Consider the following 27,246-nt stretch of genomic DNA (forward strand, 5'->3'; position numbering starts at 1 on the left):
TTCCTATAATTCACAACACTTCCAGCACTGAAATCCCGATGATCTGGATTTTGGTTCCGGTTGGCATTGCGGTGTTTGTGGAATATATGATCCTTTATATATATTTAATACTTTCAACAGTCCAATGCAAGAATACTTTATTCTTGTTTTGTGCAACAACATGGTTATTGTTTTCATCTGAAAGTGTCCTAGTATCTAATCACGTGTTAATGCAGCCTCTCAGCCATCCCATAAAATGTGGGTCAGCCAGAAGGGGTCACATCGCCAGATACATTTGAACAGATGGGTAGGCTGAGGTACGGAGAGCTGTTGTGGTTTGCTCAAGGTAAAAAAAAAAAAAAGCAAGTCAGTGGCAGAGCAAAGATTAAAATTCAAGACATGAGATCAGCGAAGGATTAAGTGCCGTGTTCATCTGCTTCATTTCCAGACATATATAACATGTACCTCAGATAATCTGCAGGTATCACAGTTTGGAAATATTCAGCACAACTCTCAAAAAGGAGAGGCAGGGACACCCTCCAGGGACAGGGAAGGGACCTCCAAGGACCTCAGGGAGGGGTGGGTCAGTGTGTGGGATGGGTCTTCTCCCACAGGAGCCATGCTGCTAACTGTGGGTTGCAGGGCTGTTTCACACCTAACCTGCTACTATGAGTACTCAGGAACAACGCAAGGTGATAACCTGAGCCAAGTCCCCGCTCCCAGCAGATAAGCAAAGTCTCTTTTTTCCTCTCTGTGTAATGCTGACCTAGGCAAAACTGCCCCATAAATTAGACCCTGGTTACTCCCAACTGTGTCTGAGATGACTTCCCAGCAAGCCTTGTAACATGTTACCCATTCTAAACTTTGGGTTATTCTGGCCTGGTTTTACTTGCCGTGTTCTTCTGCTAAGGCCGTTCTTCTCACCGCTTTGCTGGGTGCGATGCCTCAGAGGGAAAGTGCTGGAGCCTCCCCAGGGCATGGGGCACTCTTCCCCACTCACTCTGTCCCCCCCGCAAGGCCTCCTAGAGACAAGGACCTGGTTTCTTGGCACGGCCCTCTGGCTGCAGGGCTTGGTTTTGGCTGCAGACCATCTTTTGTAATTGGGCTGGCGAGCGCTGCCTCTGCACCCGCTCGGGGCCAGGGTTGCCGGTGCCAGCTGCTCCTCCCATCACTCGAGCTGCAGATGGCCCCACCAGTACCTGGCAGCTCATCCTCTGATGGTCCTCTCCTTCCCCCTGTCCTGCCGAACCACCTTTACAATACTGCTTTTAGCAGATGTTATTCAGTAACAACCCGCTCTTCGGCACACCCTGCCTCCTTCCTTGCCTTTCCCGTTCCAGAGCTGGAATGCAGTAGGTACTCCATGAGCAATATTGTGTTAAGCTACAAGCCACAGAAAAAAGTGGTTAAAAGCAGTAAATGCACCCCCATGCATTCCAATAATGCTATTTTTTTGTCAGACGCGGGGTGATTTTAATTCGCCCCCCATGAGCATCCATGGTGCATCTCCCTCCCTGGCCATCCCGGGTGTTGCACGGCTCTGGCTCGTTGCATTTGTTCTCCATCAAAGTGCAATATCTTGGGATGGATTCTGCAGGCTTAAAATAGAAACATTCCTGCTTGCTGCTGCTGATGTATCATTGGGTAATCATTAAATAAATTCAGTGTTTTACTGCATTAACAAAAACACATGATTGTTTAACAGAGTATATTACAGAAGATGGAGGCTTTAATGGTCTCTATGGATTTTTAGTTTGTAAGAGTACATTATGAAGCTGTCTTGGTAGGGTGCTGTTTTCATATGTGAAAGAAGTTACTGGCATTATACATCATTTTTATATCTTGTTGCTAGGCAACATATCATAGTGCGGTTATTGCAAAGGTGTCTGCTTCCTCGTTAAAAATCTTCATGTTGCTCCTTAATTCTGCAAAATTAGCTCTGTTATTGATCTTATCCTGCTTCCTCAGATATCTATTGATTGAGGTTTCATTTGTTAGATTTTGGAGAAATATAGCAGGTATTTCATTAACCAAATTTGGGGTCGAAACCTAAAGCATGTGCATTAGTGCTAACCTTTAGTTTCCCCCTTCATCGCAATTTGTTTTCATGCAGGGAGCCATGCGTTTCCGTTCATTTGGGATTCAAAATCAGAGAAGTAATTTGAGTGGTGGTGTGTTTAAGATACGGCCTATGACAGCTAGGCTCAAAAAACCAGCAACAACAAAAAGCAGGGGCTACCTAGGGTGTTCTGGGACAGATCTAAAAATTACCTTTAAAACTCATTTCTTTCTCTCTCCAAAATAATCCACGGTTCCCGCTTCAGCATAGTGCTGTTGCAAACTCCTGCCATACTAGCATTTCCAAATCTGGGGGCAGTTTTGCCTCATCTTGGGTCAGGCTGTGCAAGATTTGGGGCTTTACAGGACTGAGCTGACTTCATCGCCTCACTTCATTCTCGCCTGGAGAAGGCAAATCTATTTCAGAAAAACGCAGTTGGTAATAACAGGCAGTATCACTCACAAGTATCTTCAGCACAACAAAATAACTTTTTTTTTTTTCCAAGTGCCAGCATTTATTCCCTTCATTACCACTTCTCCTGAGCTTCCTTGAGTTGGAGAGCTGCCTGCCAGGGCCATATGTGCTCCCCAGAGGCAGGGGTGGCTCTGGCACGTGTCCCCACAGATGCCTCCGCAGGCTCATGTGGAGCCAGGGCATGTGGAGGGGCTGCCAGCACCAGGCAAGGGGGGAACTAGGGGCTTCCACAAACCTCTGTGTGCAGCAAATGGGTCTTTATTATCCTCATCCCTCATACCTTTGTTACTGGCATATTGTAATTACTTTCATTAACCAGAGTTAACGCAGTGGCGGTCAGTATAGCTACTGTTCATTTTGGGGCAAATGGTACTGTTATAATATCAGGTTTTAATTAAACCATTTGAATAAAAGCTGGTATGCTAAAAGCCTTTAAAAATGGTGTTCCTCAGTACACACCCACACAACAACAACCAGTAAATCAATGGGTTTCCATCTAACCTCTCCCTTGGAAGATAACATTTGGCATGTGGTATCAGGGCAGTTATTTCTAGGGCATGTGCTCCAGAGGAGGGGAGGAGTGAAAGAAACATGAAAGAAGTTCATTCTCTTATTTTTTAAGCTGTAGAAGGTTAAAAATAGATATAAGACTGTTATGCTCTAAGGCATATTTTTCTAAGGAAAAATGTGCAAATAATTAATTTATAATGGGACTAATTAATTCTGTGAAATTTTAATAGATGAAGTTGTAAATGAAGGAAAAGAAATTGCAAAGGCCACAATGTTTAACTTCATGATCAATCAATGTACTTTCCTAAAAAATGTCTGCAAATAATTTTGACAACATTTTAAAACTGATAGTTGCCTGTTCACTCTTGAACAACTGCCTACACACGGATTTCACCCCTGGAACTCACTGGGCTATTTCTCAATGACCAAGTGGCTCCATTTGCACCCTATCCGCTTCCCTGTAACTTGCAAGGGAAGGGATAGAGTGGCCTTACACTACTCTTCCATTGCTTCCTGCCACACAATTTGCCTATAACCTTTGGACCCCTGGATTGTACAACAGCTTTAGCTCTGTTCCTCCAACATAATTAGTGAAAACATTAGCATTGTTTTCCCACTAGCAATTCCTCTGCTCTGCACCACTGGCTGACCCTGTTAATAGCAAGTGATGAATAACCAACCTGACCAGATTGGTCTAATTCCCACCCCCCCCCCCCCCCCCGCCCACCCCCTGCCATCTCTGATCTTTCTGAGGAGACACTATTAAAAGAGTTGCAACTCACTGTAGTCCAAGAAGTGTTGCCAGTGTCCAGAGGAACCTTCCTTCCATTTCAGACCAGAAGGGAGTTTGGGGAATCAACTTCTCTTTCAGTATCATTTATCCATAAAGTCGTATTTTGGTTAAGCAGTTTTGCCAGTTGATCTCTTCTTAGCTCCTTTGGTCTATATAGAAACCCCTGCAAAGGGGATAGAATCCCCTCATGGCCAATGAACTCATTTATCAGTCAGAATCAGCTCGAGTGGGTGATTGTTTCATTCATGGGAAATTTCTGCCATAGGTAGCTGATTTGACTCAGCTAATCACCTGTTGTTTCTCTGTGCAAAAGACAGAGAATTCTCTCTTAATCCACATTCAGATTAAAGAATTAACCAAGACGGTGCCACAGGACAACAACAGCATACCTGTGAGCGCCGAAACAGCTGTTAATTCTCACCCGAAAACTCCAGTACAAAATGGAAGATACCCCAGAAGAAAACAGAAGATGAGCCTCCAACGCACATGCCACATCATGTCCAATATCTACATTGTACGTTATTTCACTGGTTTATAAAAAATACAGCACTGATTTCCAAACAGACTAGAGATCCATTGGCTCTCATTGCTTTGGAAGGCTATCCTTGCTGGTCAGCAGACCAGATGTGCAGCAGGATTCCCCGTCAGCCTCCCATCTACTACAGTATCTCTCCTCATGTGCATCTGCAGGTGTCAGCTCAGGAGGTGAAGTGACAGCCTCCCTCATCTCATTGACAGGCATGAAACTGCAAACCACTCAGTCCTCACTCCAGGACTGTTCAGGTGCTGACAGGAAACCTTAGCCCTGTGCTGTTACAGCCACAAAACACTTTACCTGGGTCCTGGGGAGCAAGAGTGGTCTTCCATATTGTCAAGGAGACATATCTTTCAAGATGATGCATATTTCTGGCTGCTACCAGTTGGCATGGTCTGTAAAATGCCCTATGACGTCAACTCAGCTTTTCAGGGTTCTACATGGTTTTCTGGATGAAAAAAGTCTCCGTGACCAGGAAGAGCCATGTTACCAGCTTCTATTTGCTATGCATTTCATTAAAAAAAAAAGCCTGGATGTTTTACTCCAGTAAATTCTCTGCTTCCCCACTCTCTGGATGCCCATAATTCTTAGAAAACTGAAGTAGGCAGGATAAGGATAATTTTGTTTCTCCAACATGATGAATCCGCCAGCCCTGTCTGTTGCCTTTCCATGAATCTAAGTATCCCAGAACCAGAGCCAAATTTGACACCTGGTGCCAGCCAATACCTGATAGTCCGAGGTTTTTTTGGCCAACACTCTTCAAAACATCTTAGTGCCAAGTGCAGAACCCTCTACAAAGCTGAATGTAAGAAGTGTATGGACTGGATTTCTTCCCAGAAGCTCTCTGAGCAGCTCAGTCAGAATACATCTATCACCTTTGTTGTTGGAGCCCAACAGCAGGGTCTCACCAACTCATGTCATGATGTTTTTGGTCTTGCCACTTTCATTTCAGTCTGAGTTGCCAGGGGAGAAAAAAAGAAGGAACACTGAGACAATCTGCAACTTCAACCATGGGACACTTTTGCTGGCATCCATTTTCCTGTATTGTCAAACATGGCATTTCTTGGCCCTTGCTGGTCTTTCCCCCAGCTTACTTATCATCTGTTGGTTAGGATACAGAGGTGGGTGATGCCTTTGATCAGCTCACTGGTTAAATGTGCTGTGATACTTCTAGGGAAAAAAAAAAAAAAAAAAAACCCACGAAAATAGCAAATATGCCTGGCAGCAGCTGGGCTGCCAAAATACTGTTACATAATCTTAGTGAGGTAAAGACTATTTTGCTAGTCAAAACGAAGTCATTGTTTCCTTGTATTGTTTCCTCTGTCTGCATCTGTCTTGAGTTTTATCTCAAGTATTTGGACTGCCAGCACTTTGGGGCAGGAACTGCTCTTTCAGTGCCTGTGTGGGGCGCTTTGCTAAGTGGGTCCACACTAGGAATCTAGATCATAACTAGGCATTTATACCTCCCATTCACAACTATAATGCAGTTTCACATCCGAAGATTTGCACATTATTTGCAGAGACCTTGTGTTCCTAGCTGGAAGGGACCCTTTATCTTGGCATTTTAACCTGGCTTGCAACAGCCTGAAAGGAGCCTTTCCTAGAGAATGGTGGAGAGATCCAGGATCTGTTGGCTTGCCCACCCCGTGCCTCATCCTTTGAAGGACAAAGTTCAGCCTCATCTGAAATTGTTTCCTCAGTTTGAAAGATTCTGACAGGTCCCAAATCTTAGGTCCCCTTGCCAAAAGTTGTATAGCTGTAGTGTCACTTCTCATGAGGCATTTGTCCCCACAGAAGTCTCTCCACGTCATTCCAGCTTCAGGATGGAGCTCCTTGAAGGCTCTTGCTATGTATTCTGAAAGTACAGAAGTGAATCTTTAAAACATGTATATTTGGGGAAAAAAATTATGATCGCTTCATGACGATATAGCATTCATTCTTCTGAGAGCTTTCAATAAAGACCAGACACAATGTAAGTTCAACACTGGAAATGTGTTTAGATTATGTCACAACCTGCCGATCTCACATCGATCTCCAACTCCATCAGTTTAGCCTTTTACTTGTTTTCTTCCCCCAAACTTCAGTCCACTCACAACAAAGTAAGACAGTGAGATGTCATTTAATGTGTATAGGATTGGTGCATTCAGGTGGTCCCCAAAATTGCTCAGATGTCCGGTATGAAATGGTCAGAGGCCAACTTATTCCTATGGAGACTTGTCTAGGTGAACTTTGTACTGTATTCCTATTTCCCGTGGGTTACTAAAGAGTATCCTCCAGACAGAGCCCATTCTCCTCTGTTTGCTGGGGTACTCAGACCTGCTTCCTAAGCTTTATTGACTCACTTACTTCCAAGTCATCAATTCCAGTTGGTAAATCAGAGACCAGTGCTGATAAAGTTGTCCCCCATTGTTCTTTGGGTAAGATTTCTCCTCCCACATTTGGATTTAAAATGAAGCTTGTTCATTACCAAGAATGAGGTCTCTGTAGATCAGCACTTGGAGGAGGGAAGCAGCTTCATTGGCACTAACTGTGGTTTTTCACAAAGAGTTTTCCACACAGAATCCATGACCCACCTCCCCTCCTGCTGACTTGGAGCCCGGTGCTCTGGCATACCTCACTGGTAAATGGTAAATGTAGTGGTAAATGGCCTCCCCATGACAATCTTACCACTGGTGCTCCTGAAGGGGTCTGAGTGGGGACGATGCACCTGGGACTGCCTCAGGTGTTGCAGCTGTAGAGGAAACCAGTGTCATCTGCAGCAGAAACTTGCCTCTGGAGCAAAATCTGTGTGGACAACCCCTCTTCAAGAACCACAGTTAATGTCGGGTAAGTTACCTTTTTTCCCCCCTCGTTCTGTAATTATACATCCCAATTATGTAGTTTAATCTAATTAAAGTAATGATGCAATTATACAATAATTGATACATAATCGGCATGCAAAAACCTGTGTAAGTGCTATTTAACCAACAGAACAAATTCTAGATGAACCTTTTCAGTTTCTTAAAAGTATATCATTTTAGCAGCCAGCTTGAGGAAGGGGTTTTGCCTACTCAAGCATTTTTAAATCCTTACTGCTGCTAGTAAAATTTTTTTTTCCCTTTTTATGGGCATTCAGCTTCCATTGACTTCAACAGGAGTTGTCTCTGAGCACCCATAGTCAGAAGTAAAGCTTAGAGCCTCTGAAAGACTCACCACAAGTATCTCATCCAAAGATGGCAAAGTGCTACAAAGCCGTTTCAGGAATGCCTAATACTGGATTGCCTGCTGTTAAGAGATGATGAAAAATAAATCTCATTGTCAATTGCAAGAGAAGACAGCTCTGCAGTACCTGTATTGGCACTGTCTCAGCAAACCTTCCACTTAAGATCCTTTTTTTAAAAATTAATTAAAAATTACTTCCTCATTATCCAAAATAACTGTGAAAAATATGCATATTGCATATGCGTTACACTTACAGATATATAAATTAAGCCTCAACTGTGCAGACACTCAAGGTCTCATGCACCAAAATCATGAGAATATGCAGGTGGATGCAGGAGTCCTGGCTCTAATGTCATGAACAGGAATCTAGTTTTCTGTATTGGCTCGTTTTTCTGAAATAAATAAACTGAGAAGTGCGTGTCTCATCATATGAGGATGTTAGCTGTATCTGTAACAGCCAAAGGCCTGTGTTCTGAAATGACATCAGAGACCTGGGGGCTTGTCTGATAAGAAATGGGATTTCTTCTTGTACTTGGATAATATTTCCTTTAACCTGCTCCCCATTCCCTTACTGTTGTGCAGTCAACTGTGTACCCTATATGGCTTTTTCCCACCAGTGACGTGGCAGATCAGCGATATTTTACCCTTGTTTCGGAAAGCACTGTGAGATCAAGCACATCCACATTTATATAATGCTCTATAATTAATACAGCATGTCTGGATGCATGAGGAAACAAGAATGGCCTGTCCTTTTCTTTGTCTCTGTTGCATAACTCTTGGTTTAAACTAGCTGCATTATCTTGCGAGATGTTATATAGTGAGTTAGTTCAAAATGCCCCAGTAGCTGTGTCGGTAGAATTATTCACAAGCAGGGAAATTTCAGAGGAAAATGTGAATGTTCCCTGATAAGCAGTCACTTGGGCTTTTTTTGTTGTTGGGTTTTTTTTTGCATGATTTGCTGCTAAGGATCTAGTTTTAAGTGTTATTACCCATGTGTGTGGAAGTATAATTTTGATTTGATCCATATTCTCTTTAATGCCAAAATTGCTGAAAAGAACTTTTTTAATTTGGTTTCAAATTCAAATATGATGGTTTTACTGTTATCTTTTAATTGTCAGTATTCATATTGCTAGTATAAGTGTTTGTATAATCTTTTTCATGATAGACACTGAAAATATGTAAAAAAATAAAGCCTACAACTGAACAGCTGTTCGTTTGTGGTGATATAAATTCAGTTCTACATGTGGAAGTCACTGAGAGCCTGCACATATGGCCCACCATTTCCAAGCTTAAGAAGAACTCACAGGTGCTTAGGTGACCCTCTAATACTGGTAAGGGTCACAAAGAGAGCATCTTTACCTTCCAACATTTTTCTTCCACCCATTTGGTGGTTTCAAACTGAATGTAAGGGGACAGACTCAGCTGAGCAGCATATGAAGAAAGGTTCTGGTGTGGGACTGAGCCCTAGTTCCTTCAACCTAAAGGGTGCAATTGCTTCAGAGACAGAAAAAAGCCATTCACGTGCCTTTCTGAGGTGAAATTCTCTCATTGATGGGCTAGAGAACATCGGTATGTCCATTCAGTAACAGACATCTGGAGACTGAAAGCAAGCTAGATAAATGCAGCTAAAAGCTATGGGAAAATTCAGCAGGCACACTACTGCACAAAAAGCCCCCAACCTATTTATATTCCATGAAGAAAAATCAGCATAAAACACTAACATCCCATTATTTCATGGCTCTGCTTACATTTGTTGATAACAGAAGTCTCTGTAATGTAGCTCACAGGCAACACTATTGTGTTAATTTCCAACAATCTTTGTCTTCATCGTTTTAGCAGTAAACTCACCCATATTTGACATAGGTTCTTGAGCTGAATTTGCCAACAGTTTGGTAATTCTGATGGGCCAGGGGCTGCTGTCTTTGGTCAAGATACAATAACAGCCAAAGTACAGCTGATTTCATATTGCTGAGTGGGATTTAAAGGAAAATCTTTGAAAGAAGTATAACTGCCTGAATTACTACTCTTTTATATGTTTTTAAATGAGAATGTAAAGGCCAAGGGCATTTTTTCCTATTTAATACTATTAAATCCATCATTAAATCTTGTGCTGAACACTGGGTGAATTTAATGGTGCCCTCAAGTGCCGATGCTGATGCTTGACTGTGTTAATATTGTTGTATATACAGATACAATAAATAACACTTAGCTAAGGTAGTATTTGCAACCTTATTGGGTATACCAATACAAATAGCTGTACTAATGAGATTAAGCATCAGAAACCAGTGGTGACATGAATCTAGGCACTGGGGCTAAAATATGGATAGGGATTCAACACATTGAATGTATCAATAAAACCAAACAGACTCTACTAAAAGCTTTACTGCTAGTTGGCATTAAAGGATTAATTTGAAAGTACAGTTTTTATCTTTTCTCATCTCATTTTATAACATGCTCTATCTTAAAACTTCAGACTATCTTGCACACAGGTATTATGAGTTTTGCCGAACAATCAGCAAAACCCCTGGCAGACCACTGTGCTTTGCCTTGCTGTAACCAGAGTTCCCTTTGATTGACGTAATTCAGCACTGGGGACGGACCGGGTTTGTACTACTGGTATTTTTTATGGCTGGTATTCTGAATACAGAGTTGCATTAGTAGAATCACCTCTAGATTATTGTTTTTCCTCTCAATGTATACCAGTTGGATGCAATTGCCTTGCCCATGCAGATTATTTTAAGCCACCTGGTGTAATTCCAAGAACCCATTTTGCTCCCACAAAAAGCATGAAATGTTCATGATTACAGCACTCTTTTACGTTGTAGTAATCTCCAACTCTCTCTGTTTCGTTTTGAGGGTGTTCCTTATGTATGCTTTTGTGGCTGGTAGGGAGAAAAGATCTAGCTGTATGTTGTGATCTTTCTTCTGATGGAATTCTACACACACTAAAGCTTTGAAAGATATATCCACTGCTTTGTTTTACTAAGAAACTTTTTCAAAGTGAAAAAAGAACTGACGTAAAGGACTACCTTTAATCAACAGGGGTGAAATCCTTCCCTGGGTAGGAAAGTCATTGAAGGCTTGAGTGGGAATTAATTGATATGTAGACATTACGTGGACCTTCTTATTATAGCGAATTGCAGTTTGATGGTTCTTATGAAGAGAAATCGAAAGAAATTATCGTTTTCTACCACAAAACAACCTTTCCTGACTTTTAATATTTTGGATTTCCAATGCTAAGGCAGCTGTTCCTGATTCTCTGCTCTCTAAAAAAATAGGTAACATAATTAAAAGCTAGTAATGGTATGTCCTGTTTTCTTTTTCTTTACGTATTACTTTAATTTTTCCACATGATTTCTATGAAGTTAAAAAAATATATATATACATCCTCATTTTTTTAAATGACAGCCAAAGAATGTTAATTTTGCTGTAAAGTGGCTGAGTAAATCATGTGTGGTTAAGAGCTCAAAAATAAACAAGCATTTGTAACCATCTTACTTCCTTGCGTGCCTCTGTCACGGTGCAGCCTATAATTTCATAATCACTTACTGTATGCTGGCAAACATCTTGAGGAATGTTTTAGAGAGTTGTAAAAACTTTTGTTAGTGTCATTTTTCGTTACATTCTAGCTGTAAAACCAAGCTGTCTTTGTACTGAGAGTCTGGTACAACATCAGAAGAGGATACCTAGAAATGGTGAGGCAGTGTCATATGCTAGTCCATGTAGGCTTTCTGTGCATACAGGAGTTTCTTCAGTTCAAGTTCAATTATTGCATAACCGGTCTAGTTACAAACTGTTTTGAAGATCTATTTATTTTTCTTTCCATTCATTTCATTTGGTTTTCACCAAGTTACATAAATCTAAATGTATTTGGTTTTAGTTAAAGTAGTTTAAAACCATTGCTTTTTTAAAATAGTTGCAAATTTCTTACGCAGACAGTGCTTGCAATAATGAATAAGATACTAGTGTTACTCTGCTTCTTAATGAAATAAACAGTATAATGGATGAAGCCAGAGCACATGCTTTATGAGTAGAGTTAAGACTTCAGTGTGTATTTTCGTACCTTCTACTGTTTTTCCCAAGTTGCATCGCAGAATGGCATTGTCACCCTTGGCGCCGTTTGTGCTGGGACAGGAATTTTCTTAAGGGATTTTATGACTCAAGATTCTTTCAACCTTAATTCCAGTTTTATGTGTTTTACTTCATAATAAGAGTACGGTACTTATAGAGATTACAAAGGTGCTGGGATGCTTAATTCAGATTTGCAGAATACTTTGCAAGTGAAAGCCAGTGTGTACAATAAGCACTAAATATTGTTTCAGGGCTTAAAGCAGACAGGGCTTCAGACAACGATAGCTTTGAAAAACCCACTTAATATAAACGCTGGATAACTGTGAATTGTGCAGCTAAAGTACGATCTTCTTCACTGCTCCATGGGCGTGTTTGCAGCTAGAGAGAAGCACAATTTAAAATCTGTTTTAACAAGCGATGCCAGATTGCCTAGGGGCAACGGGGGCAAACAAAGGGTTCTCCCTGCCTCCAACAGCTTCCCAAAGGCCACCCCATGTGTAGCGGGAAGAAGTGGCCAGTGCTGTTTCATGCTCCTGGCACTGGCTCCCAAGAACATGATGGTGAGGAGCAGCAGCCCAGGCGGGCTCCCTGCCTGTGCATAATGCCCTCGCAAGGGCTCCCAGAAGCACCACGCTGCTGGCAGGCCTAACATTTTTCTACACAGCAACAAGGGACTGGCCTCAAGCCCTCTCCCCACCCTTGCCAGTCTTTTCAGGGTGCAGGTTTGGATCTTTTGTCTGAGGGTGCCTCTGAAGTGCAGGGACTGTGATTGAGCCAGCTCCTCAAGCAGGGGCAGTGCCCCGTGCGCTCACACTCTGATTTGCCCTGTCACAGGACTTGTCTCCTAAACATCCAAAAGAACCTGCAGATTAATGGGGAAAAAGTCAGTCTGTACCTGCTGGTTTGTTGCTTTGACTCTGTGAAACACATAAAAATAACAGGAGCCCAGTGTGCTCTGCTTACCAAACCCTTTACTGTGATGCAAAAGGCCCTGAATATCTGCTTTTTACCTCAATAAGCCACGCAAAGAATGGAACACAGCAACAGGACTTGGATCTTATCATTTTCCAGGCTTTATTTTTGCCTTTGCCCTCAAAAATGAAACCTTTATCCTTGTTGCGTCCAGCTTGCATTGGCCAGAGTTCACGGCGTGCCCTGATGGGGGTCTCCAAAGTCCTTGAGTGACTTCTCTACTAAATTCTTCAGCCATTTTGAGTAGTCTTCCAGTACATATTTTCTTCATTTTTTCCTATCCCGTATGCCTTTCACACACATTTTGGACAAAAACCTTCAAACATCAACACAGAAAGATGTTAAAAAGAAAAAGACCCATCTAAAATGCTTTCTGATTATCTTGTCCACAAAAGTTTCTGCCGATTCACAGATCACTAAATTCAGCAGTTCAAGGTGCAGTAGTAGTTCTGAGGTTGTTTAACTATGCATTTTATCCTTGGTGGAGGCTAAAATATCCTTGGTAGAGAAATTCTACCATTGCACTGTGCAAGCTTTGGGAAATAATTTTTTACTGCCTATTAAGTCCCAAAGTTATCCAGTAATTTATCTAAGAGGGGTTATCCTCCAAATCTCTTCCCACTTGTACTGGTATTTTTATGTAAAGTAGAAGTGACATAAAAGCCAACAAAACCTGCTGCTCCTGGTAACTTCTGGACAAATCATAGCCTAAGTGTGCACAGTGACATGTACATGCTACAAGCCAGTGCTCATCCCAGAGAGATTATAACCTACATATACATATAGGAATTGGACTACACACAGGCAAAAGGCAGTGCTAGTAACTCACTTTTCCAAGTGCAGCAGGAACTGGCCAGCCTTCTGCAAAGAGCCTTGGAGCAGGCCCAACAGCCTCTGGCCCAGCTTTGCCACCTCACTGGATTTTTTCCAGTGTGAGTGGCTGATTCTCTGGGAGAATCCGAGTTGTTAGCCCAGGGAGCCCTGGAAGGAAGAGGAAGATGTTTCACCTGGCTCCCACTTCTGGCCAGGGCTCATTGCCCTTGCCCAGGGGTGAGAGCTTGGTAGTACAGAGACCCCCTTTCCTCTACACCTACAAGGGGAAGGAGGGCATGTGCATTAATGAAGACAACAGAGGCAAAGAGCCACCCTGGGTAGTGTCTGTGCCTACATGGACCTGCTGGAATACTGTTCTGCACACCCGCATCCTGACCCCAGGGATCAAGACTGGGCACCTGATGGAGAGCACCTCAGGTCTCCTCTGCCATCCAGCTGCTCTTCCAAGCCGAGACCGAATCCAAATACAGCTCACTACCCACAACATTAAAACTGGAAAACCTAATATTGGGTTGTCTATATATTTAAGGAAAATGTTTTAGATGGTCACAGATGACCTTTCTGGAACATCAGTGTCTTCTTAATATGAAGGTATTAAAAGGTCAGAGAGACCTGTGTTCCAAGAAACACAGGGAGGGTGGGGAAGAGGGCATTATGAGTGCTTGATGCACAGATGGCAAAGATGCAGAAATGTAGTAACACTCTCGGATTCAGAGATAGAGACGTAACCTAAGGGGTGGTCTAAGAAAAAGTATCAGAGCAGCCTAGCTGAAATAATAGCACTGTCAGGAAGTCATCTCTGAATCCTCCCTGAACTTGTACATGTGATTGTAGCAACTAGAGAAGGCCAGCACTGATCAAAATCTCTGTGCTAAGTGCCATACAAATATGTAAGAAATAAAGTTTTGCTCCAAGGGGCACAAGGCCAGACTCAGTCCCCCGAGCTGGAGGCACTTTAGGACTGAATGCAGCAACTGGGGCTCCGTCTCTAGGCAATACAGAAAGTTGCTTCCAGAAGATGCTTCAGATCTTAGGTCCACTGATGTGCCCCATGCTGGAGTCTATCTTTCTGCTGACTACAGCAAGAGCATCGGGCAGATGCCTTCATCGTGTTGATCCCTCAGTTAAATACCCAAGTTAATTGTGATGCATCTGGAACTTATACAATCGAAAGCAGCAGGGAATAACTACGGGCAATAGGTTACTGATACATAAGGAAAGAGCAAACATTTGTTTCTATCTTTTCTAAAACACAGTGGAATACCCCTTTCTCTTAATCACTGCCAGCATTCACATGTGAATACAAATGGATCACATGTTTTCTTGACTTACAAAGCCTGTATTGAGAGCCATAAATGCTAAGGATTTTGGTGGACTTGAAAAGAAGCTCTAAAAATAAAGAACAAGAACCCCACTTAGGTACATTTTAGGTGTGAGTCTGAATGGTGTATTTTATCACCCAGTCTGACTAGCATTCTGACCTGTGTAACAAGCCAGATAACTGCAGCTACTCTTCCCTGTTTTGAGCCCATTATCTTGTATTTGACTGAAGCATATCATTCACAAAAGCATCCTTTCTTCATCTTAAGACTTCAAGAGATGAAGACAGGCGTTTCCATAGCACTGTGTCCCAGCAGTGCTACCACCAGTTCATGAGAAATTGTCCTTTCTTTCCTAACTTCAATTTGCCTTTTTGTCCTTCTATCCATTGTCTCATGATACGGGAAGTTAGTGGGTTTCATCTTTTTCTACCATTGTGAACTGAAAACATTTTCCACTGAGACCTATTTGGAAATTTTGTATACACGGACTCCTATTAGGCATGAACAATATTGATTTTTTCGGTCATCTCTTATGAATCCTGTTGAAGGTGTTGAGTAGAGATTCTACCTTTTACCTTGGCACACTTGACAGTTGGCTACAAATAAGTTTTCTAAAAGTCATGTTAGAGGCTTTTTATCCCCTATGAAGATGCTTATGCAAATCAAGCATAGTAGCTCTTAGTCTAATACATCTCTGTAAATATCTATGATCTTTTTTTGTTCCTTTTCTCACCTTCTCAGAATTTCCAGCATTTTTGAAGAAATGTGGTCAAAGAAACAGGCTATTCCAGCATTGGCCTCATCAGTTTTACTGTGCTACTTACTTCTCCATTTTCAAATGCATAATGATGGAATGAGCTCTTTGGGCAAGAGCATGAGATGTTGGGAGTTTATTTTCAGTTGCTTGTCCTCTGATGATCTCTGACTGCTTTCCGGGTCCAGTGTCCCAGTCTACCAGGTATATATATTATTCTTCATTTGTGGACATGAGTTTGTCTGTGTTCAACTCTGTACACCTCTGTACTCTTAGCTGAACTGGTCTCTGTCGGCTTCAGACATCACATTGTGCCACTGTGCTACTTCTAGAATACAAACCATCAAGATTTAACATCTTTCTGTCAATTCAGATCTAGGAGGCACAGGATGCAACCTTGAGAACAGATGGTTGAATTCACATACACTGAAGCATGCAGTGCTACACTGATTTCTTAATCTCATTCAGAATAAATGACTTGTATATGAACAGATTCCCCAAGTTGTCAGAGCATCATAAACAAAATTGTTTGCTAATTGCAGCTACATCCATGCAAGGTTGTCTGGGAAGGATTTACAGGCTGCTTTGCCTTGCAGAACCTCTCTGTGCTATGGCAGGGAAAAGGGAAGGAGAGTCCCTGCCTTGATGCTCAGCTCCACAGGCTGAGGTCCCAGCCCGTTGTGATTTTCACCTGTAAATTGAACACATTTCATCAAATATCATTAAGAAACCACAAGTGCAAAACCTCTTGGAGGGATGCTTTATAGAGCCACATTTGACAGCAATTTAACTTCTAATACTTAATTCTGACTTTTTTCTTTCTGTGGTGTGTCCTTACCCCCTCTATCATCTTTTCACACCGACCAAGAATTTTGTCTTAGTGACACAGAACAGAAGCTTTCTTTCTTCTTGTTATGGTTGGCAGCCTTCACAGCTATGTTAGCCAAAAGGCATTCTGGTAGCACCTTAAACCTTAACCCAGAGGACAAGGTATTTACTCCATGTAATGTCTGCCTGCAACTTGCGCACAGGCACTGCTATGTTATCCAATGGTTCATGAAGCTTGAAATACTCAATCAGTTGGCTGAACAAGTTGAGCTAAAATTATAAATTTATACCCACTGGTAGATCTCCACTGTAAATGCACAAAAGTGCTCTTTGTACAAGCCCTCAGGTTCCCAGGAACCAAGTAAATCTTTATGGTACCTTCAGTCCTCTTAAACTGGCTTCAGGAGTATTGAAGACTGGAACTAAGAACAAATCAGGCCAAAATGATGACTTACTATTACACCTTGTGTCCAGGGAGTGAACCAGGACCACTGATGTACCTATCAGGAAGCTTCCAGCCTCCCACAAAATAAGAAACTTGAAAAATTTTTCTAGTTTCAAAAAAAAAAGGATTTTTTTTCCCCACAAATCTTCCTTCGATTTAGCAGTGGTTTTGCCTGGAATAAAAGTATGTTTATATTAGAACATTACACACATTTGTGGCAAAGATATTTCAGTATTGCTAAATATTTACGGTGATGTTATTTTTGTCTTCTCCAAGCCACAGAAGTTTTCCTTAGTAAATGTGTCTGTTTTTTAGCTTCAGGCATTTTTTTTTTATCTGCTCCTTTGTCCATATTAATACAATCATCCATCAAAAACGTTGTAAGACCCTGACCAGTGTCCTGGTCTTTATTTTCAATAGCCTTTGTTTTAACTTCTTGAAATATTTCCAGAGCAATCCGGAGGCCACTACCATTGCTCTGTTAGCAGACTGCAAAATTAACATGCTTGTTACGATCTCTGAAAATGTCGACTGTGTGCACTTTTTCATTATTATCTGAAATCATGCAGAGATCTGGACCTTGAAGTATCCTAGGTCCCTTCCTTTCCTCTTTCTCCTCCTCCCCACTCCCAAGAGGCAGCTATTCATCTTCATTAGCCACTTCTGTTAGCTTGCTGCCAACTGAGACTAGAAAACTAGCTGCATCAGTCTTGCATGGCAATTCGGGAACTAGAATCCACGGTCCGTGGGTGCAGGAGGTTAATGCACTAATAAAGATTGTACCTTGATTAACCACATCATCTCAGCTTGCCCAGGCAAGGCTGGTTTTCAGACCATTTGTCATATTATTTGGCCCAATGCATTCATCTAAAAACATAGCTTCTAAGAACAGATACTCATTGTTACAACTAAAGGATAAATTTCGTCTTTTTTTTTTTTTTTCATTTAAATTAATGATACTTAAAAGTTTTTAAGGAAACCCTCTAAATTCTGTTCTGTGATTTACCTATAAAGGGGCACATTCTTCCTTTCCTGATAGTTGGAGAGAAATCTTTTTGTCTTAAACTCTGATGTGAGAGAGCATGGCATAGGTTATACACTAATTAACACTTGTTCTTAGAATCAAACCACATTTCTCTTAGGTATCCATAGATTCTTCTGGGCTTACAGGCTCATTTAGTCCACTAAAAATTAATAAAAGTTTGCAAGACTCTTTGTTAAAGAATTATAATCATACAATGAAGGACCTAAATAAGTCAGTTTGATACGTAAGCAGCTGTAGCCTTCTTTTATATTTATCTGTCCTAGATCGCTGAACCTTGACTAAATGTTGCAGGTTATTGGCAGGATGGTTCCACTAAAGCAGAGATAATGTATTCCAAACATAAACTTATTGCACTGGCATTTGTGATTTGTTGTAGAGTGAATTGACGCACAGATCACGTTGCAAATGTTCATGATTTGGAATGGTTTAGTTCTGTAGATACCAAATATCTGGAGATTTAATGCTGAACACATTCTTTAATGCTGCAGTCTGCAAAATCTCTGACCTTCTCCCTTTCCAAGGGCCTAATTTCTCTCTTTTTTCTTTCCTTCTCCCCAGCCCACAGGCACACAAACACACACACACACACAGAGTCCTGTTTCTATCAAGCAATTTCAGCTGATGCCCATCTGTGCAGGTCTGGAGAACCAAGCACAGCACAAATGACACAGTCACAAGCTACACAATTACCTTTATTTATTTGCTTAGAACAAAAAAAATTCTTGACTAGCACTCTCCCCTGGATTGTCATATATCTTAGGATGTTATACCGATGAAGCCTATTGAAAGAAATTCATATTACAGAAAGCAACAGGGCATTTGAAGGGTCTTGGGACTGGAGCCAAAGGGGAAATGTGGTAGAATGTGTTTTGCAGCAGATTGCTATGGAAAAAGTGACTCCTTGAAATCATTTTAGCAGGAGTAGGGGAGACAGAAGAACTGCTGACTGAGGTTCAGTGCTGAACTGGCACCCGGCTTGGCGTAAACGGTGTCCTTATGGCTGTTTCAGCTCCATGACAGGGAGCTCATAGTAGTTCCCTTATTTCATCCTTTAGTGAGTGGGTGAGTGAAACCACGTTTGTCACTTATCTCAATTTTAGAAAGCATTTTGCATCATATGTGACATAAATATTAACTATCAATTAAAACCTGGCCAAATAAGTGGATGGAAAGGAAGTAAAACAGGAAACAACAGAAGCTGGAAAATGACAAGATATTTTGTTGGGGGTGATGTGTCTGAATAACATGTTGCCAAAAGGATAATGACAAAATAAAAGATGCTCAAACAGAAAGACAAAAATTACCAAGTGCTCAAAGGAAACTACAGGGCTTATGAGGAAGAAAAAAGAGTTAAGTAGATGTAGTTTGGATAAGTGACATCGTAAAGAAACAAGAGGAAACAGCTTTATCTTTCTGTGATTTTACAGGTGTATATTTGAGGTTTGGTTTAGAAAAGTTGCAGCAATAACAGATACTAGAGGAATCAATTTTAGAAAAAGAAAATTTGCCTTTCACATCATGGGAACCTTATCATAGTGAAATGCTGTCAGCTTCAATATAGTCTCCAAAAGTTTCAGTGTCAGACTCTTTACTTTGGATGTTTGACACTAAAATCATAGCCATGTTGTCAGCTAGTGGCAGTGTAGCTTCACTGAACTGAAAGGGATCTTCGCCAACTGACAGCAGTTAATGAGAGAGTCTCCTGTGTTAAAAAAAAATCTACTTTATGAAGACAGGGGAGTAACTGGATTAGAGGTTCTCAAACTGTGTCCTGTGATCACTTGCTAAAGGGTCTTGGAAAGCTGAGCGTTAGCTTTGTGTTGCCTTGACTTCCAGCTGAATAAATATATCTAATACTTCCCTAAAATCTGCATTTTAGTGTAGGTGACTACAAAGAGAGAACCTCTGCTGTCCCCATGAGCTAACCAGCAGAGTATTTGCAAAGGAAAATTTGTCTCACCAATCTCCTGTAATTCCTGTGACATGTCAGTAGAGCAGTGGATGAAGTTGAGCCAGCTAAAATAATTTTCAAAAGGTGTTTGACAGGGTCCTTTATGAGATGCTACAAACATTTCTTAAATCGTCATCTGTGGAGAGACAAAATATTATGAATCAAAAATTGGCTAGGTGAGCACAATCAAAGAGGAGGATTAAACAGTCAATTTTCTTAATGGCCTGATGATAAGTTCTGGTTTTGGCAGTGAATGAACAGCAAGATAATACATGTGGCTAGACTTTAAATCTAGATGATACTGGTCTCCCTACTTTTATTAATTACAATTTTTTCTGAATCAGTTCAACCACTCCTGGTATCATGTGCCACACAGAAAGATTGATGGCATTAGATAAATAGCATTGCCTTAAGTCTAGAATGAATACTATTATTTACCTCTGCGTGGTACTTTTCCTGAAAAATTACCTACAAGCTAGGGTTAAAAGCCCCAAGCAAAACACTGCCAAGCAGTCATTAATCCACAAGAAATGTCTTGTTACTTAATTGTTGCTGCGGAAACTGAATTTGGAGCAAGGATACGCAATACTATAGATTTCTTTCTTTGAAGGTTTTCCCTTCAGTAAGAAGAAAAGCCAAGTTGGCACATTGACTAAGATTAACTAGGCTTGGACCTTTATAGCTTGTAAAACTGGACATTTATGTATAACTGCTGAAAACTGATTTACTACAGGTGGAGTCGTGTAGAATTGTAGAGTTACAATACGTGTGTGAATGAGCTGCACCATCACCACCACAGCAAAGATGTCAGTGCGAAACAACATCCCTGCAACCCTCACAAGGAGAAATACGTGTTAAAAAAAAAAAAAAAAAAGAGGAGGTCTCGGAGCCGCCTCTCAGTCTCGTGCATCTGGCCACAGGAGGAGGAGGGTAGTTGTCGTCATCTTAAACAAGCTGTCCTGCAGTTGGGCACACATGCTTATCTACATGTATTTTTAAGCAGTCTAGTCAGAGCTTCCTTCTTTGATCCAGAAATCTTTGGTTTCCCCACTTCTGGACCCCAAATGGCTTCTCAGTGCTTCCTTTAATTAACATTGTTCAGGACTTTAACATTAACTTAATCAAGTTTGGAGAAAGATCTAAATTGGTTTTAAATTAGACCGTTATCTTGTAGTGGCTGGAACATTTTCTGGTGCCAGGTGTTTCAGATTTATTTTTTGTTTGATTTATGCTAAAAAAAAAATCCCTGTTTTTTTCTCTTTCTGATGTCAGTAATCTTTTGTGTCAATCAGTGTTCTAACACCAGTTTGAAGGTGCTGAGGATCTTCAGTACATTTAAGTTTTCATCAGTCCATTTGAAACATTGTTTTCAGTCCAGTGGGTGCCTTATGCCAGTACTGCGAGTCCCAAACTCCAAAGACAGGCAAGTTAGCGGAGCAGAAAAGAGAAGCTGTGCATTGAAGTTTCTTTTAATGATAAAAGTTGAGTCCCTTATGTTTAGTTAGTTAGATAGTTGCTGTTTGGGCTTACATTTTCAAACATTTCACACCATGTACTAAAAAAAGATCTTGATGTCATCACATGTCACCAGTAGTGCTTTTAATTAGTGTCAGATATCTTCAGATAAGAGTCCAAAATCATGAGATTTGGCACACGGTAACATTTTCTGGATTTGTTTCTACCTGACCTTGCAAAGTGTTAACAGTTGCTGGACACCTAAATCCTTTCTCCTGATTTTTGAGATTCTGTCCTTGGCGGCCAGAAGGAGACTGTGCACATGTTTCTCTTTTCAAAAATTATTTTACTACGTTTAAATCTTACCACTCCTCAGTAGTGACAACCTATAGTTTGGGGTATTTTTCATGTTAGTTTTCTGATTTTTTTTTAAATTTAATTCCATTTTATAGTTGTCTGAATTCCAAAGGGTAGTGATATGATATAGACCATATGTTCGCAACTCAAAATATTATTCTAGTACATTCACATTCAGATATTCATGATAATGTCAATTATTAACCCTGGCAAATATCAGTGGTCTTGCTAAATCTTTGTGTCAGAAAGGGTTACATCAAATTTAAATTATGTAGAAAGCTTTATTATATACCACAACTCAACGTAAAAAGGGAGAAGAGAAGCTAACTGAAAAAAAAAAAAAAAAGACCATTAAGTCCATTTTTCATTGAAGTGTGGATGAGAAATAATCTTGGGGAAAAGAAGAAATGAAAGATTTTGACATGTCAAAAAAAAAGGTCACCCTTATTTTTAATCAGTCCTCTGGTCCTTTCCCTGGTTGAAGGCATACTTGCAAGACTCAGGCAGGCAAGGTGGGAGGGAAGAGCTCTGCTGCTGTAACAGATTGGTTTCTGCATGGCATATAGCAGACTTCTCAGAAGATGCTTGCCTGAAGGTGACAGTGGGGGTCAGCCACCGTATAACCTGGAGGAACTGCTTCTTGGGCAAATGGAAATCATGAGTACTGAATAGCATATTTCACAAGTAGGATAACTTTAGGTCAAAGCCACCAGACATTCCCAGTCTGGCTGCCCCAATTCTTCAATCAGCAGAGATAACGTAAAGCATTGCCCTTCAGAAGGGACACATAGTTCATTCCTGTGCATGCTTTTGGGCTCAGCACCTCAACTTTTAGGGAAAAACACTTTGTTTGGGATCAGGGGTTTACCAGTGGAAACACCTTTAGTCTATATGCACAACATCCCATTTTCCAGAAAGTAAGCAAATGGTCCTGTAAGGCAAAAGCAGAGAAAAGCAGGTGAGAAAACAATACTTCTTAGATCACAGCCTTAGGATTACTGTCCACTTGCAAATATCCTTTTCATCAATTTATTGTCATAAAGCTTTACTGTTGGAATATTTCTGAATATGTAATTCCTTGATCTTTTGAAAACAATAGCACGTGTGTCAGGTACTTGTAGCAAACAACAGTCTGGTTGCCTGTGGTTTTCTTGCCTGAGTGTAAAGAACTCACTGTATATTAAAAATTACTACATAGTATTATTGCCGGCACTTTTCAGATACGGAAGTCATAAGATGAACAATCCGCGTCAAAGAACTGAAAAGCAAAGCAATTCTGATACTGAAACTGCAAACCAGATGATTCTCTGATTAGAGGCATGCACATAGATTACAGAAGTATAATAAATCATGTAACTTTTAGCCTCAAATAAAATAAAAGAATGCAGTTTTTATTAGGAAATAAACTGTTTATTAAGAATACTTTAAAGGTGACATTTATTACTAACAAACTATGTTTAGAGGTCTGATCCTTTCATTGGCAGAACAGCTGAAGACTTTCCTCTATGTAAAAAATGCCCTGGCTCAGTCTGTGCCAGATCAGGAAGCACTTCCATCAGCACTAATGAAGGATGGGCAAGAGACTCACAGAGACCTTTTTTCAAACAAGAACGTTTTCTTTTCTCTTTAAAAAGGAATGAGTCATGGAAATATAACTCCAGTATTATTTGGGGACTAATTGTGGGTCTCAGCACGACTCCTTGGAATATCACTGAGAAACAATTCCACAGGCAGCTAATGGTATCAAAACCCAGCAAAGCATCTGCCAGGCAAACTCTTGATAGTGTCAGCGAGCCCCCTGCTTAGGCAGGATCTTATTTGCTCTTCAGCTCTTGAAGCTTATGGGCCAGCTCTTCAGGGTTGTCACGTTCTGTGCTACTTCTTGTATTAGTTCTGTTAAGTTATTGTGTACCAAATATTATGGCTGTTGGTACTGAACATGTCAAAAAACATGTTCGTTCTTTAACAGTCTGCACTGGAGAGGAATATGAAGCATCTCTCTTAACAAACTTCTTGTCTGAAGTGTTTAATTTATACCTCCCCAAAAGCAGCCTTGCTTTGGAGACCAACTCATTCAGGCCTGAATGATAATGGTATTGAACATGTATCTACCTGCTACCTGAAGCTGTGTCAAGGAACTGCATACAAGACAGGTCAAGTTATGAAAGTCTCTTAGCTATTAAAAAATGTCCTTCAAAACAACACGGGGGGGAGACAAAGGTAGAATGCAGCACACCTTGTTTAGGGCTTGGCACATATCTGTAGCCTGCAATTACAATGATAAAGGCAATTTTAGGAATTAACCATTGAGCAAGCGTTAAGCATTTATCATTCTAGCCTTGTCTATGAAACCTATTTTGTGATTAGTCCATATTGTGTACCCCATTACTTGGTCATGAAGTGAAATTTCTGTTCCCATACTACAAAAAAAAAGTTCTTCTGTTAGTCTCACCAGACAGAATACATTGCATGATTAAAATGTGGTTGCAGATTGTCAGAAAAATCAAACTTCTTTCACTTAAGATGTGTTAACTCTTCAGAAAAATGAAACTGCTTAAGAACTGCTCTGAAGAGTCTATGATAAGAATTAATGTAGCTTATGTATTGTCTAGGTTATATGTAAACTGGGCATTTCCTAGAAGCTGCAGTAACTTAAATATTCCACTACCCAGGCACTCTTGCTGGTATACTATCATTGTCTCACATTCCTTTGACTTTCTAAACAGAGTTTGCTGTACAATTCTGTTTTTCAGGAGATGACCCATTCATGGCCTCCACCACTGTCAGCTATTCACACACCAGGAAAGGCAGAACAAAGCAAGTTTCCCTTCCCAAACAAGGTAAGACATGCAATGTCATAGAATCATGGGGTCATAGAATAGTTTCAGTTGGAAGAGACCTTCAAGATCATTGAGTCCAACCTTTGTCCTTGCTCTACCAACACCACTAAGCCATGTCCCTAAGTACAACATCTACCCATCTCTCAAACACCACCAGGGATGGTGACTCCACCACCTCCCTGGGCAGCCTGTTCCAATGCCTGACAACCCTTTCAGTAAAGAAATTCTTCCTAATATCCAGCCTGAACCTCCCCTGGTGCAGCTTAAGGCCATTTCCCCTTGTTCTGTCGATATCACGTAGAACCATACCTCCTGCACCTCAAAATATGTCCTACATGAGCCCTGACTAAGCGTGTGAGGTCTCTGGGCTGAGGTTGGTGCCATGTTGATGACCTTCTCCATGTTTGTGCCAGTATCCCCTGCCTTTTTTCCTGCTTACAGCCTCTGCAGGGCTGCCCGGGCTTGTTTGCGTGTCTCCTGGCAGCAGCAGTGATGCTGGTGTGTGGGTCACAGGTTCCTCACCACAAGGCAAAACCACAGGTGTCCCTGGTGGAGTATCCAGATATGGTGCCTTCTCCAGGCACCTGCTGAGGCTCCTGACTGACACCTCAGGGCACATACAGCTGCAGCGAGTCAAGAAGCTGCTGCTCTCATCCATTGCTCCTGCTTCATTTGGTTTTGCTACCTGCGTTTCTTTGTTGAAACCATTGAGTTCTGAGGTGGGCTTTACTAATACACTGCCTTCTGCAGTCGGGGGCTGAGGAGTGGGCATACACCCCCTACCACCAACCTGGCTTCAGGGGGAGCTCTGCTAGAGAGGCAGGCAACCCAGTGCCATGATGCCCAGAGGGGCCACAGAAGGATTTGCCAGGGGAGTATTTGGTCCCTGAAGGGACCAAGGCCACTGGTCCTGCTGACAGTCCCTTGAAACTAGCTCCAGTATTGTACATGTATCCCAGGGAGAACGCATTGAGGCATGTTAAAGCTCATTGGCATAAGCTTGGGGAAACCGTGTTATTTATACTTGGTAAGTCAGAAGGGAATGAAATCAGCTATCCTATGCAAGAGGCAATAAAAATTTCACATTGTATCGCCATAATCTGTTTGTATGCCACAAGCATACTTCATGAAGTATTCAAGCTTGAAAGACAGTATTGATGCTGTTTATAGTCTTTCTCCTGTTAAAGCAAGCTCCTTTGGTAACTTTTAAGTCCATTCTGCAAAATTTAGTGCAGGGAATAATTATAACCAGAAAGCCAAGAAACCTTCAAGATTTGCCTACGGTAAGACAGCTTTTCCATGGATGAGAGTGTCGTGATTTTGAAGTACCAGGGGTGTAAACCAAAACATGTCTGCCATGTCATGAAAGAAAAAAAGGGAAATAACTGTCTGTTTGCTCATTGAAGGCAGACAGCTGGTTGCAGATGTAAGGTGGGCTAGAGGCTTGTTATGTTAGAGTAAGTCCAGTAGGAGACAGATGCATCAGCAGCTTACAAGCAGATGAAATGCCCAGATATGGATGACAAAAAAAAGTGGTGCTTGCAGCTCTGCAGCTTCTGCCATAATTATCCCCACGCGATGTGCTTTCATGGCATGCATGCAGGCATGCGTGGGCAAGGTATGCACCCATCAGCGTACCTGTGTGGCCATCATGAATGAACTTCCTCACAACTAAATGTATTGTGATAAATATAGGAATGGGAGAACCACAAACCGTAGGGCAGAGATATGTGAATAATGGTTGATATTGACTGTCTCGTCTTCTCTCTGCCTGTTCATCCATCTCTCTGGGAAATATTCTAATATTCTAATGCAGAGCTATTTCAGAGATCTACCATTCATTTTTAAACAGCTTTTTCTAGGTGGTTTCTTTATCTCTTACCAAAGTAGAATTTCCATTTTATTTAAGCTTAGGGTGGACAAGATTTAATCTAATAATATATGAGCATACTTTTGTACACATAACATCACAACTGTATTGTGGTTTGCATGATCAGAATTAGAGTGCTTTGTGTGAGATGGGAAAGAAGTACCTAACAAAACACTCCAGAGTCCTGAAAAATCCTGCATTACTGGCCACACCTCTATTTTTAAATGTTTTAAAATAGTTAAAAGCTATTCTGTGGCTTATTCTGAAACTATACAGTCACAGACTTAGAAAGCATCTGCTCTTCAGGCTCCAAAATGCAAAGAATGGTTTCCTAATTTTTCTAACATGTTTTTGAAACTTTTGTAAGCTAGCTGTTGCTTTTCACAAAGTGTGGTGTAAAATCTTTATTGGATTTCGTAGAGGATGCCTCCATAACTCTTAGGAAGCTTTGCCACAGGTAAGCTATGCTACTGTCCCAACTTGTTAAAACCTAAGGAATACACCAAACTGTTGTGGATCACACATTATTCAGATAAATGGGCCTGTCAGTTAAGTAGTGGCCAAGGCCAGCAAAGAGGCTAGAAGGCTAAATTCAGGGCATTGGTTTCATCTCTTAGTTCCAAGCAATGCATGGTACTGTGAATTCATTTTCAGTCTTTATGGCAGTGTTGAGAGATCAGTTCGTTTGCAATGACTCTTCCAGCCAGAGAAGCAAGCAGGATGCAATCCTTTTTAACAGAAGACAGTTCCCAAGTGTAAAGATACTCATCATTTGGGGAACGAGACAAAGAGAAACTTGTAGGTCTCCTGCCCTGTTGCAAGGATGCAAATCATCCTTACTTTTCTGTCTATAAAAACTGAGTGTCAGCATCATTAGTTCCCATATATGCCACACAGCTTTTAACCTGCAACTCAAGTAATCAGTGATCGGACAACTTGAAACTTATTAAT

The 27,246-nt window shown here is 41.1% G+C and overlaps 1 protein-coding gene across 1 annotated transcript in view; it reads left to right on the forward strand.

The window, feature by feature from the left end:
• AFF3 (ALF transcription elongation factor 3) overlaps nucleotides 1-27,246 on the forward strand; it is a 325,490-nt gene that overhangs the window by 164,558 nt on the left and 133,686 nt on the right. The window contains exon 5 of the mRNA XM_086481828.1: nucleotides 24,339-24,425. Coding sequence (XP_086337954.1) covers nucleotides 24,339-24,425 — 87 coding nt within the window. The remainder of the gene's footprint in view (nucleotides 1-24,338; nucleotides 24,426-27,246) is intronic.

Source organism: Leptosomus discolor, chromosome 1, assembly GCF_034619465.1.
Source record: "Leptosomus discolor isolate bLepDis1 chromosome 1, bLepDis1.hap2, whole genome shotgun sequence".
Taxonomy (NCBI): domain Eukaryota; kingdom Metazoa; phylum Chordata; class Aves; order Leptosomiformes; family Leptosomidae; genus Leptosomus; species Leptosomus discolor.